At 42.5% G+C, this 14,373-nt stretch overlaps 1 protein-coding gene and 1 pseudogene across 2 annotated transcripts in view; one reads left to right on the top strand and one right to left on the bottom strand.

Moving 5' to 3' along the window:
* The window catches only part of SMG6 (SMG6 nonsense mediated mRNA decay factor), a 243,283-nt gene that overhangs the window by 35,515 nt on the left and 193,395 nt on the right, over nucleotides 1-14,373 (top strand). For both annotated transcript variants that reach the window (XM_032320403.1, XM_032320404.1), the window contains exon 9: nucleotides 13,634-13,695. In XM_032320403.1, the coding sequence (XP_032176294.1) occupies nucleotides 13,634-13,695 (62 nt within the window). The remainder of the gene's footprint in view (nucleotides 1-13,633; nucleotides 13,696-14,373) is intronic.
* LOC116577360 lies at nucleotides 6,290-6,710 on the bottom strand (annotated as a pseudogene).

Consider the following 14,373-nt stretch of genomic DNA (forward strand, 5'->3'; position numbering starts at 1 on the left):
TTCTTTGTGACCACATCTTTCTTAAACTGAAGCTTTGTTCTCCTTTGAGTTCTTAGATTAGTTCTTGCTCCTCCCTTTCCTGAGAGATTCAGGGGTTTTCCTGTATTGTGGTAGGTGGGTAGGCAGGAGGGTATGTTTTCAGGTATTTTTTTCTGGATTATACACAGTCCTTGATGATGGTGTGTGAATGTACATATACTCTTTGACTCTTGAAGAACTCTTTCGCTATTAACCAGGCAGTTTGTGGATTTAGAAAAAATGTTAGTGTTTATTTTACTGGTTCTATTACTGCTATTTCACTTATGGAAAGCAAGGTTTTACTCACTTTTCTATCTTCCTATTGGCATTATCCTAGGGTACATTTGTTAAGTACTTCCACTGATTTGCAAGATATGATATGAACTGGAAGTATCTACTTCTCTTAATCTGTAAGACTTCTCAGTTGGTTTGAACTAGTGGTCTCTCAGTGAATGATAACTGGAACCATTGGCCAGTTTTTGCTTGGGGTTGCTTTAGTTTTTGGCCTTTATAAACATCCTCAGTAGCTGTCTTGGTTCTGCCAAAAAGATTCCCTTCTTTAAAGGTGAAAGATTAAGAGCTCAGACTCTGGAGCCAGGCTGCCTGGGTTAACCTTGGACAAGTCACTTAACTTCTCTGTTGCTCCATTTTCTCATCTGTAATATAGAAATTATAGTATTACTGAACTCACAGGATTGTTGTAAGGTTAAATGAGTTAACAGACAAGGTGCTTTGAATAGTGCCTTGCACACAGGTTTCTCTAGAAGTTTGGACTTTTATTATTAAGTTGCTTGGGTGTGTCATACTTGTTTTGTTCAGGTGGAAAAACTTGAATTCTTATTATCTGAATTGTGTTTGAGTAGCCTGGGGTACTTTTATCTCCTAAAGCACAGAGCCAGCTTGGTAAATTCAACCTGTCCTCAGTGGGGGCTGTCCCCAAGCTTCCAAAAGGTACAACTCAGTAAGGTGTTAGGTCACACTCCCCCACACTGTGTAGATTGTAAGTTGGGTAGAAGAGAGTAGAATACTGGATAAGTTCTCCAGTTCTTTGTTCTCATTGGCTGAGCCTTGTTTGTGCTTCAGAGTATGTCCTTTGCTCCTACCGTATGTCAAGCCAGAAATTGTAAACGTATGGGTATTATTATCTTTAGAGCCAACTTTCTTCCATCCATCCATCCCTCCATCTACCACTCTATCACTGTTGATGATTCCTGTGTCCTGGGTTATAGAAATGAAACATTAACTAAAGTACATCACAGTCTAGAGCTGTGGTGACCGGTGTGGTAACCATATTGGCTATTTACATTAATTAAAATGAAATACAATTAAAAATTTAGTTCCTCAGTCACACTGGCCACCTTTCAAATACCACATGTGGCTGGTGGCTGCTTTATTGGTCTGTGAAGATAAGGAACGTTTCTGTCACCATGGGTAAAGTTCTAGGGACAGAGCTAGTCTAAAGACAGATGTGTGTATATAGGACGCACTATGATACACAGTATCAGAAAGGTATATGAAGTATTCTCTAAGCCTGCAGGATATGGTATCAGGCTCAGCCTGGGGGTAGAGAAGGTTGGGAAAGCAAGGAAAAGTAGGACTTTATTAGATTTAGAAAGGCATGGCAGGAGAAGGAACATGGTGAATTTCAGGCACCATGAGTAATTCTTTGTTACTGAAGTATATAGGCAATATCAGCAAGGGTGGGGAAAGGAGGAGCAGCTGAAGGCTAGACTAGAAAGGCCATTTGCTCACCAAGTATTTATTGGTTACCTCCTATGAGCCCACTGTTGTGAACAAAATATAACAAGGTCCTTGCTGTCATGGTGTGTGTATATGTGTTTGTGTAAAAACTGGTGATAAATGCTATCAAAACAGGGTAAACTGCAGTAGTGGTTCTCAAACTTGTGGCCAGAAACCTGGGGAGCTTTTAAAAATCCCAGTGCTCAGGTCTCACCCTCAGGTGTCACACCCTGCAGATTAAATCAGTGTTTGGGAATGGAGGCCAGGCATCTGTATTTTCAAAAGATTTGTATACCATCCCATTGTGCTATAAAGTTTAGGAATCCTTGGACTGGAACATAAAACTGGCAGGATGCTTGGCACATTCAAGGGATAGGAGGCTACAGGGGTAGAGAGTGAGTATTGGATAGACCTTTTATAGCTTATAGTAAGGACTTTGGCTTTTTTCCCCCCTTTTTTTAAGGTTTTATTCATGTATTTATTTATTTTTAAAGAGTTTATTTATTTATTTGACAGACAGAGATCACAAATAGGCAGAGACAGAGAGGGGGAAGCAGGCTCCCCGCTCCCCGCTGACCAGAGACCCCGATGTGGAGCTCAATCCCAGGACCCTGGGATCATGACCTGAGCCGAAAGCAGAGGCTTTAACCTACTGAGCCACCCAGGCACCGCTAAAGATCTTACTTTTAAGTAATTTCTATGCCTATCCAACTTGGTGCTTGAACTCAGACCCCTGAGATCGAGAGTTAGATGCTCCACCAATTGAGCCAGCCTGATGCCCTGGATTTTATCTTTTGTTTTGATGTTAACTGTGGTCTCTTTTTGTCCAGTCTCTTGGGCCAGAATGTAGCAGTGGGAACTGCTGTTACTCAGGATCAGAGTGCTTAATTCCTGATAGAACTCTGTCTTTCTTGGAATACCTTTGGGTTTTGTCAAATTATCCTCCAAAAAAGAAATAGATTTAAATTCTCATAAATAGTGATGATTATGTTACTTCCTACAGATTACTATTAATACTGCACTGTTTTTCTTTTTTCTTTTTTTTTTTTTTTAAAGATTTTATTTATTTATTTGACAGAGAGAGAGATCACAAGTAGGCAGAGAGGCAGGCAGAGAGAGAGGAGGAAGCAGGCTCCCCGCTGAGCAGAGAGGCCAATGTGGGGCTCGATCCCAGGACCCCGAGATCACGACCCGAGCCGAAGGCAGCGGCTTAACCCACTGAGCCACCCAGGCGCCCCTGCACTGTTTTTCTTGAGGGTTTTGTGTGTAGCACCTGGATATTCTATTTAATCACTATAAAATCTCTGTGTTCTATATGTTCTTCAGTCACTTACCGAATATGTACTAAGTACCAACCACCATGCTAGGTAGGATGTTTAAAATTATTGAAAGGAAATAAGACTATCCAAAGTATCTCTAAAAATGAAATCACTGTTTCATTTGGTTTGGGACTTTTTCTAAAGACTCATACTTGGTTCTGGGTCACTGCTGGTCTCTGTAGATGGAGTTATTTAGAACTAGAACCTCTGGGAATTAGGGACAGGGATCATGATTGTCTGAGTGTAGAATGACTGTATCTTCCCTCTCTTCTCTGTCTTCATTGCCATTGGGTGATTACAGTAGCTGCTGCTTCTTCTTTTTTTTTTTTTTTAAGATTTTATCTATTTATTTGACATAGAGAGAGAGATCTCAAGTAGGCAGAGAGGCAGGCAGAGAGAGAGGCGAAAGCAGGCTTCCTCCCGAGCAGAGAGCCCGAGGCGGGGCATGATCCCAGGACCCCGAGATCATGACCTGAGCCAAAGGGAGAGGCTTAACCCACTGAGCCACCCAGCAGCCCCATACAGTAGCTTCTTAATTGGTCTCCTGGCCTCCACACATTTGACCCTGACCAACTCCCCCCGTACCCAAAAACAACTCTTTAATTTCTAAACAGTAGTTAGAATGTCCTTTCAAAAATGGAGGTTTGCTCATGTCACTTCCCTGTTCAGCATTTCTCAGTAGTTTGATTAAGATCAAACTTTTTAACTAAAGAGTACAACTTGACTCACCTGTTTCTCCAGCCTCCCTCTTGGAGAATCACTGACCTGCTTATGCCAGTCTACCACATAACACTTTTGGGATCACCACACATTCTGTTCATTTACTTGTGACACATAGGCAATACCCTCTGCCTGATCCAAATCTAACCATTTACTCAGCCTTCAGGTTTCAACTCAAGGATCTCTTCTTCTGAGATCCTCTAATGCCCCTGCAGTGGAATAGAGCATCCTGTATGTCTCTAATTACGGTACTTTATTATGACGTCACCCGTAGAGCAAGGATCATCTCTGCTTTTGTTCTTGGTTCACTCAGTGTCCTATATGTAAAAGGTGGACAGTTAGTTTTTGCTGCGTTAACAAATGACTTCAGCACCCTCACACTCCGTCGACCCACTCATTTATAGGATGGGTTTGAGCTTGTGTATGTGCTTTTGGAGAACTGTTTTTCTGGTTACCCACCTGATCACCACGTGGGAGCTTCAGCCATTTCCTCTTCTCTCTCACTTTGTGCAGTGCAGACATAGGGTGTCCCAGCTCACCTACTTTTCAGGTGGATGGGCATGAGAGTTCCCAGGCGCTGTGAGAGATGAGTCAGAAGGAAGAGTCATTCAGAAAGTAGCCCAGTCAGAGCAACAGTGCTGCCCTTTGGCTGAACTTTCTCTCTTTCTCTGTATACCTTGAAATGTCAGGCTGGTGGCACTTCTGAGCTGGTTGTTACAGATTATCAGACCACAGCATATGGATTCATAAACCTTAATCTGGCACTTTCCCTCGATTACGGATGTTTTGGGTAGTGTCCAGGGGCCCTCTGGCCTAAGTAAAAACTTTATTGGTTTTGAGTATGTTCTGTTTCTACTTGGTCACTTAGCCCCATAATGGCATTGAAGGTGGAAACCTGGAGAGCCCCGTTTATATTTCTTTGTAGCCTTCGGGGCTTTTGAGTTCAAAAGCTTTGAGAACAGCACTCTTTCAGCATTTGCTGGGTTTTTTGTTTGTTTGTTTGTTTTGTTTTGTTTTTTGGTGCTATCATAGAAAAGGATGGTGCTTACTCAAAAGCTGACAAGAAAAGTTAGCTTTAGTTAGAATCATACTTTTGTAGGCTTTTTAGAATTGGAAGGAATGCTGTGGATGGGTGATTCCCCTCCTCCTCATTACCCTTCTTTTTTTTTTTTTTTTAAAGATTTTATTTATTTAATAGACATCACAAGTAGGCAGAGAGGCAGGGAGAGAGAGAGGGGGAAGCAGGCTCCCTGCTGAGCAGAGAGCCCAATGTGGGGCTCGATCCCAGGACCCTTGAGATCATGACCTGAGCTGAAGGCAGAAGCTTAACCCACTGAGCCACCCAGCCACCCCTACCCTTCTTTACCTGTCAGCTTATGAGAGTCATTGCTGTTTCCAGTAGATGTGTGTGGTAGCCCTGAAGTGTTGTGCAGGTAGAAAAATTTTTCAGACCCTAGTGTTATAAATCTAGCCAAGAGATCAGCAAACTTTTTGTGTAAAGGGCCAGAGAGTAAATATTTTAGGCTTTTGGGACACACATTCTACTGAGGCTACTCACCTTGCCTTTGTAGGGGTAGCCACAAACAAGATGTAAAGAAATGAGGGTGGCTGTGTTTCAATAGAATTTTATTTGTGGATGCTGGAATTTACATTCCATACAATTTTTCTGTGTCATGAAATATTCTTTTGAGTTTTTTCCAGCCATTAAAACAATGTAAAAAACAGGGGTGCCTGTGTGGCTCAGTGGGTTAAGTGTTTGACCTTTGGCTCGGGTCATGATCTCAGGGTTCTAGGATCAAGTCCTGCATTGGGCTCACTGCTCAGCGGAGAGTCTGCTTCTCCTCCTCCTTCCCACTTGTGCTCTCTCTCACTGTCTCTGTCTCTCTCAAATAAATAAATAAAATATTAATAAAAACAAACATTCTTATCTCCTGGGCCATATAGAAATAGATGGCATGCTACCTATTGACCCTTGGGCTGTAGTTTGCTGACCCCTGATCTAGCTCAGTGGTTCCTAAATCTGATTGTCTTTCAGAATTACCTGGAGACCTTTTGAAAATGCTGATTTGCAGTCACCTTCCCCCACCCTGAAGATTCTGGTCCTGTAGGACAGGGGAACCTGTTTTTTTACAGGTCTTATTGTGATGCATACACACTCAGGGTTATAGGATTACCAATATTGATCTCACTCACCCTTCTCATTTTATAGTTGAAGAAATAGGTTTAGAAAGTCGATGTGACTGCTGTTAGTGATATAGTAAATAAATGGCACAATCAGAATTTGAACCCAAGTCTTTAATTCTAAGACCAATCAATAGTCTCTGTTCATATCATTCTGTACTCATCCCTTTGCTCAGTAAACAACAAGCAATAAATGCAGGATAGTCACTCAGGGTTCCTGATTTTCCTTTTTTTTTTAATGAAAAGGAAAGTTTATTGAGCCCCTGGGGCCTTGTCTGGCAGGAGGCCTCCGTGTGGGCAAAGGAGGAGCCTTATTTGACCTTCTTGGGGCACTGGTTGTTGGTGAGGCCACATTTCTTACTGCAGATGACAACACGGGGGTGCAAGTGAGCAGAACACTCACGGCAGATGATCTTGTCACAGTTGGGTTTCTGGGCCAGCTGGTGGAGGGAAGGCTGGGTGATGCCAGATCGAAGGTGAAGCACCAAGTACAGTATGCACAATATCTCTGGATATTGTGGTCTGAGAGTGTGGCCATTGTCCAGCTGTATGTCTGCAAAAATGAGATGCTGCTGGTCATGCGTGATGCCCTTCTTGTCTTGGATTTTGGCTTGGATTTTTGACATTTTCAGTGTTGTCACTGGGCTTGGCCTCGAGGGTGATGGTCTTTGCCACTAGGGTTTTCACAAAGATCTGCATCTCTGCATGTGTCACAAGACTGCTGCCACCAAACCGCTCCGCCACCTCATTGAAGAGATAGAGCAGGGTTCCTTCTTTTCCTCAGACCTAGTGCTAGTTTCCCTCCTGAGAGCCAGCTGGGTACTCTAAGTTCTGCTGTCCCTCTGCTTGTTGGCTAGGTTTTCTGGACCTGACTGCTGATTTGACATTTAGCCCAATTTCCCTCGGGGCTGTTGGCTTTAAAGAGAGATAAGAAAGTAATAGCATTTAAATGGCTTTAACATAAAACGTTGTAGAGGCAGCACTAACCTGCAGTGTGAGGATGAGAGCCGTTGTTTCAAGGGGTGCATTTCTTGGAATAGGTGGTTTTAAGAGGCACGTTTTACACTTGAGTTCACATGGCTCAGATCCAGCTCTCTAAGTAGGACATCTCTACATGGAACTTGGGCTTAATTAGAACTAATTGAGCTGTCATTTTGCCCAGAACAGTTCAGGGGTGGAGAAACTAAAGGTGAGAAGTAATCATTGTCCCTACTCTACCTCAACCTTGGTTTGGTCCAAGTAAGAAATGGAAGGATTGATTTTGACTTGCTCTGTCTTCCTATGAGGCATTTGAGTCATACTACTTGGCTTGCCTATACTTCTTTCTTTCTTTCTTTTTTAAAGATTTTATTTATTTATTTGACAGACAGAGATCACAAGTAGACAGAGAGGCGGGCAGAGAGAGAGGAAGGGGAAGCAAGCTCCCTGCTGAGCAGAGAGCCGGATGTGGGGCTCAATCCTAGGACCCTGAGATCGTGACCTGAGTGAAGGCAGAGACTTTGACCCACTGAGCCACCAAGGCACCCGTGTACTTCTTTCTTTATGTGTATCCTGGAAGGAGGAATACTGAAAGTCTAATGAATAATTTTATTTATTTATTTATTTGTTTGTTTGTTTATTTATTTATTTGAGACAGAGAGAAAGCACATATGCACTCACACACAAGCAAGGGTGGGGAGAGGCAGAGAGAGAAGCTGACTCCTTGCTGTGGCTAGAGCCTGATGCGGGGCTGGATCCTAGGACCCCAAGATCAGGACTTGAGCCAAAGGTAGACTAACCGACTGAGCCACCTGGGCGCCTCCAACCATGAATAATTTTTACCTTTACTAGAATGATTGTTCCATTACTAACTTACTGATAGGTTTCCACATTTGTGTACCAGGACTCCCTTCTTCACTTTCTTTATAATCTCCTTAGATCTTGGATTCTCCAAAAACTTCCCTTGTCGAGGGATAATAAAATAAGGGAAATAGAGTGCCCCCTGACACCTTCCTAGCCAACAGGCCTTGTCTTAGGATTTGGAGCATAAATGGGGAGTTGGTAAGTTGGGATATTATTTGTCTTTTGTTCTTAGACTGCAAGTTCTTTAGCAGCGGGGACCCTGTCTTGTCGGTTTGTTCTTGATTGTGCCTGGGATGGGAGGAGCACAGGGATGAAAGTGTTCAGCATCACCTCTGTGCTCACATTTGCCTGCACCCTGTGAGCTCAGTGCTTTAGGGAGATGGCAAATGGGCTTTAATTGCATGCTCTGAAAGTCCTGAATATTTGCTAACAGGTACCATTGGAATTTGGGTCTCCGCCTATGTTGGCTCCTATATAAGAGGATAGAGCCCTCCCTTTTAAAACATTACGAGGTTTTGGGGCACCGGGAAGGCTCAGTTGGTTAAGCGCCTGCCTTCGGCTCAGGTCATGATCCCAGGGTCCTGGGATTGAGCCTCGAATCAGGCTCCCTGCTCAGCAGAGAACCTGCTTCTCCCTCTCCCTCTTCCTGCTGCTCTGCCTACGTGTGGTCTCTCTCCATCTCTCTAATAAATAAGTAGAATCTTAAAAAAAAATTACTTAGTTTTTTTGTTTAGTTTTGTTTTGTTTTAAATACTTGGCATATCTATAGATGTGCTCCAGATGGATAAATTAAGAGAATGATAATTTATGCTGTCCACAATACTGTAAAAATTCACACTGAAATTTCTTTTATTTATTTATTTTAAATATTTTATTTATTTATTTGACAGAGAGAGATCACAAGCAGGCAGAGAGGCAGGCGGTGGTGGGGGGAAGCAGGCTCCCTGCTGAGCAGAGAGCCCAGTATAGGGCTTGATCCCAGGACCCTGAGATCATGACCTGAGCCAAAGGCAGAGGCTTAATCCACTGAGCCACCCAGGTGCCCCTGAAATTTCTTTCAGTACTGAGTACTCTTACTGTCTTTAAAATGATTCACTTCTCAGAAATTCAGTTTTCCAGGGCGCCTGGGTGGCTCAGTGGGTTAAAGCCTCTGCCTTCGACTCAGGTCATGATCCCACGGTCCTGGGATCAAGTCCCGCATCGGGCTCTCTGCTCAGCGGGGAGCCTGCTTCCCTCTCTCTCCCTCTGCCTGTCTCTCTGCCTACTTGCAATCTCTGTCTTTCAAATAAATAAATAAAATCTTTAAAAAATTAAAAAAAAAAAAAAAAAGAAAAGAAATTCAGTTTTCCATACAGCTACTCAAAAGTAAGAGCAACTGTTGAGGAATTGAAATTGGGTATATTTTCAGAATTGTTACCTCCTGTATTGTATTGCTGCCTTTGAACAGCTTCTCTTTCCTTGCTCCATAGTTCACAAAGCATTTAGGCAGTTCTGAGTGACAGTTACCAGGGCTTCCATAAAACCTTTATTCCTCAAAATGTTCTAATTTGTATTATTTCATTTTATTCTTTCAGCTCTGAGGTAGGTGGTATCAATGGTGGAAATTCTCTTTTATAGTTGAGGAATAGCCCAAACCATTTCACTCATAATTCTGAAGTTAATGGCAGGACAGACTTTATTGTGAGGGTCCAGAGACCTACCCACCCGGCCACTGCCATTAATGTCTCTTTGGGTCATTGCTTTTAGATGGTTTATAAAAGACTCAGGAGTCCATAGTGAGTTGATTTTGGACTTGAACTAAAGAGACAAGAGCCCCTTAATAATTCTAATGTTGCCTATCAGGGTATACCCAAGAAGCATTTTTAAATGTTTTTGGTGAACAGTGTGTAAATATGTGAGGAAGATCCGGAGGCAGATAGTCTCACATTCAAAGAGTAACATTTCCTTCATTACTTGAGTGAGACCATCTGAGTGTATTGTTGTGTTGTTTTTAAAGATTTTATTTATTTATTCGACAGCGAGAGAGAGATCACAAGTAGGCAGAGAGGCAGGCACAGAGAGAGGGGGAAGCAGGCTCCCTGCTGAGCAGAGAGCCCATCTGAGTGTATTGTTAAGAACCAAAAAGTCGCCAAAACAAGGTGATGTGTTGGAGAGGGAGGAGGTTCAGACTAAGCTTTTCGTACTGTGGACTTGGTATCCAAAGTTTTGTTTTCCAAAAGTTAGGCTGGAATATTACACACAGTGTTGCTTAGGCCCATTTGATCAATGTGTAACAAATCTGTTTCCTCAATATAACATGCCTTACCTCTCTCTATAATGCATCTGCATTTTTAGCTTTTTTCTGACTTGAGTATTGACGATAAAGAGAAACTATATTTAGGGTGACAGAGACTTTCAGACTAAAAATAAAAGAGTGGTTCTCATTAACCAAGGTCAGGGAGAATGTGTGTACAGTTTGAAAAAGTACCCTAAGATTCCCTTCACTCTCACTAGTTGAAAATGCATTGAAATCTACTTTCTGCTAAATACAGTTGAAGTATGATAATGACAAGTATTAACTGAGGTAGTTCCATGGGCTTCATCTACCATTCTAAGGGAAGGGTATTTGGGAAGTATAGGTAGAACCACAGTATTTTTTTTTAAAGATTTTTAAAATATTTATTTGTTTGACAGAGATCACAAGTAGGCAGAGAGGCAGGCAGAGAGAGAGGAGGAAGCAGGCTTCCTGCTGAGCAGAGAGCCTGATGCAGGGCTCGATCCCAGGACCCTGGGATCCTGACCCGAGCCGAAGGCAGAGGCTTTAACCCACTGAGCCACCCAGGTGCCCCTACCACAGTAATTTTTAAAAAGATTTTATTTATATATTTAGAGAAGAGAGAGAGAGCTTGAGTGGGGTGACGGGGTGTGGGGGGACAGAGGAAGAGGGAAAGAAAGAATCTCCAGCTGACTCCACGCTGAGCACAGAGCCTGATGCAGGACTCGATCCCATGACGCTGAGATCATGCATGACCTGAGCTGAAATCAAGAGTCTGACACCCAGCCAGCTGAGCCACCCAGGCACCTGGATAGAACCACAGTATTAAAAAAGCTTCTTGGTATCCTTAATTTTAATCCAGGAGGTATTATAGGTCATAACAGTGTGAGTTTCCTTCCTCATGAGGAAACTTAAAAGTAAAACTGAAGTGCTTTTTAGTTACTCTTATTTCCTCATCATTCCTTCCTTTATGAATATCTCATCGGTTATCTTCCTGTGATACTTGCCGTACAAAAGAAGAAACACTTTTTTGGAACCACAAGACCTGAGTTCAGGGTCTAACTCTGCTATTTACTGGTTTAAGTTACTTAAATTTCTGAGCTGCCTTAGGGCTTGGGGAATGTTAATTGGCTTGAATGAAGTGAGTTGGTATCATTCTGTGCCTACCTGTTATATAAATGTAACCAGCATTCCTCCTGATTATGGGTGAGTTAACTAGTTCATGATTGATAGCTGTGGGAAAGGGTAAATTAAGCTAAAATAGGAATAGAGAGAGAATATATACGTTTTTACCTTTTTAAAAAATTTTTACTTTTTATATTTTTACCTTTTTATTTTGAAATAATTTTATATCTGTAGAAAAGTTGTAATAATCATCCAAGGAATTCTGTATATCCTTTACTCAGATTCTTCAGTTAACATTTTATTGCTTGCTTTATCATTCATTGGGAGAGAATGTTTAGCTAACAGCCGTAAACAGTGTTTACAACATGTAAGCATGTTTTTACTTGCCTTATGCCATGCACCAGTCCATTAACATACAGGTACTATTATCTCCGTTGTGTAGAACGAAAACCTAGGGAGGTTAGATCAGTTGCCTGAGATTCCACGATAGGTAAGTTGCAGAGGTTTGATAGGAAAGTCCATGTTTTTCACCACCTTCCTCTACTAGTGGATCTGGAGACTTGCATTCTAGCGCAGGTTTTGCCGCTAACAGTAATATGGTCATTGGCAATTTATTTCACAGCAGTTCCTTTGTTTTCTAGCAGTTTCCCTTCTTTTCATGGAACCCAGCGTTCCTGGCCCTGACTTGCCTCACTGTAGAGACAGGTTACCATCAATGAAGTATCTTGAGCTTTTTAGGTATATAAATCAATGCTTGATCTAGTATTGCTGATTAAATATAATTTGTTTAAACAAAAATAAAAACTAAAGTTTGTATGCAGAGTTTGTTGTTGAAGTTATGGTGAGTTGTGAGTACACTCCTTTACCCACACCTAGCTTACATATGAAATAGATGGAACTGCTGTAATTTGATCGATGTTCTCTTTTGCAAGAGCATAAACCAGCAGAGTTTTTCTTACTGGGCAAAGGATCCAGAGGTGCTGGACTATTCCTTGCTCTGAGCACCCTCCTGAGATGAAGATTCTTTACTCTTCTTTCTGTTTGACTACTGGGCCCTGAGCATTTTGATTCTAGGAGATTGGGCAAGATGACAACAGGTTTGGTCTTTAGATTATCTCCATTTTCTTTGAGTTGAATCCACCCCCACCCAACCCTTGGTTTGATCAGTCATCTCTCCCCTTGGTGTTGATAGAAGTAGATTTTGTGGAACCTTGAACTGAAAATTGTAAATTTAGTAGCTTGTGGGCCAGATGTGGCTGGCAAATGTATGTTTTTGGCTTGCCTAAAGTCATAACTTTTCCCATTAGTAGCCAACATTTAAAAAAGCCAAAGGTTTTCATATAAAAACCTAGCTTTTAGCTTTTCTTTAAAAGGGGGAAAAATGAGGGGCACCTGGGTGGCTCAGTGGGTTAAAGCCTCTGCTTTAGGCTCAGGTCATGATCTCAGGGTCCTGGGACCGAGCCCCGCATCGGGCTTTCTGCTCAGCAGGGAGCCTGCTTCCTCCTCTCTCTCTGCCTGCCTCTCTGCCTGCTTGTGATCTCTCTCTGTCAAATAAATAAATAAAATCTTAAAAAAAAAAATTAAAGGGGCGCCTGGGTGGCTCAGCGGCTTGGGCCTCTGCCTTCGGCTCGGGTCGTGTACCCAGGGTCCTGGGATCGAGCCCCACGTCGGGCTCTCTGCTCGGCGGGGGCCTGCTTCCTCCTCTCTCTCTGTCTCTCTGCCTGCCTCTCTGCCTACTTGTGCTCTCTCTCTGTCTGTCAAATAAATAAATAAAATCTTAAAAAAAAAAATTAAAGGGGGAAAAATGAAAGGAAAGAGATGATGATCCTGGGCCTACAAAGAACAGAACTGGAGTGGAACAGCCATCAAGTGCTACTGTCCCCAGTAACCTATTTTGTACCTGGCCCCTGTAGACACTGTAATTTTCAGCTTTAGATCTAGAACTTGAATTTTTGTTTTAAAACCTGGAGAAGTACAATTTGATGGGTTAGTGTTGAGTTACCCAATCCATGTTTACAGAGTCCTGCTTTCTTGGGTAGGTAGAAAAATAGCTTATAAATAAGATTAGGGACTTACAGAATCAGAGTATTTTCCCTATCCTTGTCATTGTTTCATTTCCATTTTTGTGGGGCAGAATGACTCCTAGATCTGAGAGCGCCAGTGATCAACACTGTATTCCCTGCACATGGGCGCCACTGCCAGCAGAGGGTGCTATCCACTCACCAAGCCTGCTGTCATGTTGGCTCCGCTGATCGGCAGCTGTTGGGCATGTGCCCTGGGTCTGTGTGAGACTTTGGGCATGTTCATTTGGTTCCCATCCCTAGTGCCCACCCCTTAGACCCTGGCCAGGTTATTGTGTCACTAGGGACTGTGTTCAGTAACAGGAAACTGGGGAAAGTTTAATTGTTTTCTCCTCTCTCTTTTTCCCATGCAGCTGAACAAAAGGTTCATCCTCAGTTTTCTCCATGCCCATGGGAAGCTGTTTACCCGGATTGGGTAAGTGTGCAGGATGTTTATTTTATTTTCCTACATTACAAGTCATTTTGGAATTTAATATTGTTAGCAACTAGACTGTGTTTGTAACTGAGGGCACAGGGTGTGAATTCTTAGAGGCCTCCACCTTCTCTTCACTCATTCTGCTCATGAAGTTTGGGAACTATTATTCTGCATCCATCTGTCTCTTCTTTCTCTATATTCATTAAAGCCCCCTATTAAACATCCAACCCCCACCTCTAATCCCACTGATTTCTCTTTCCTCTGCCTTACAGCTCAACCTCTAGTGAGCTCCTTAAGGAAGTCATACTCGATCCCTGGGTACAGCTACCAGGGGTCCTCCTTGGGGAGAATGCTGTCCATTAATTTTCCCTTTAAAGAGAAGAGTAACATTTTCTTTCCTCTCACATTTTCTCATCCTTCTGAACCATACCCTTTTCTTCTCTGCTCAGGTTCCTGCACCATATTGCTGATCTCTGTAAATGCTAAGACTTCTCTTTGGTTTCCCCATCCACCGTGGATTTACATAAAAATCTCAGGGAGGATGGTGTGTGCAAAACCCTGTTACTTCATCCATTAAATCCCTGGAAAGAGATCATGTCTTGAGTATTCCTTTCGTGGATCAGAGATTTTCCTCACTGTATAAAACCAGTGATCCTAAAGCCTGATGACTATACCGGC

The sequence above is a fragment of the Mustela erminea genome, chromosome 18 (genome assembly GCF_009829155.1).
Source record: "Mustela erminea isolate mMusErm1 chromosome 18, mMusErm1.Pri, whole genome shotgun sequence".
NCBI classification, from domain to species: domain Eukaryota; kingdom Metazoa; phylum Chordata; class Mammalia; order Carnivora; family Mustelidae; genus Mustela; species Mustela erminea.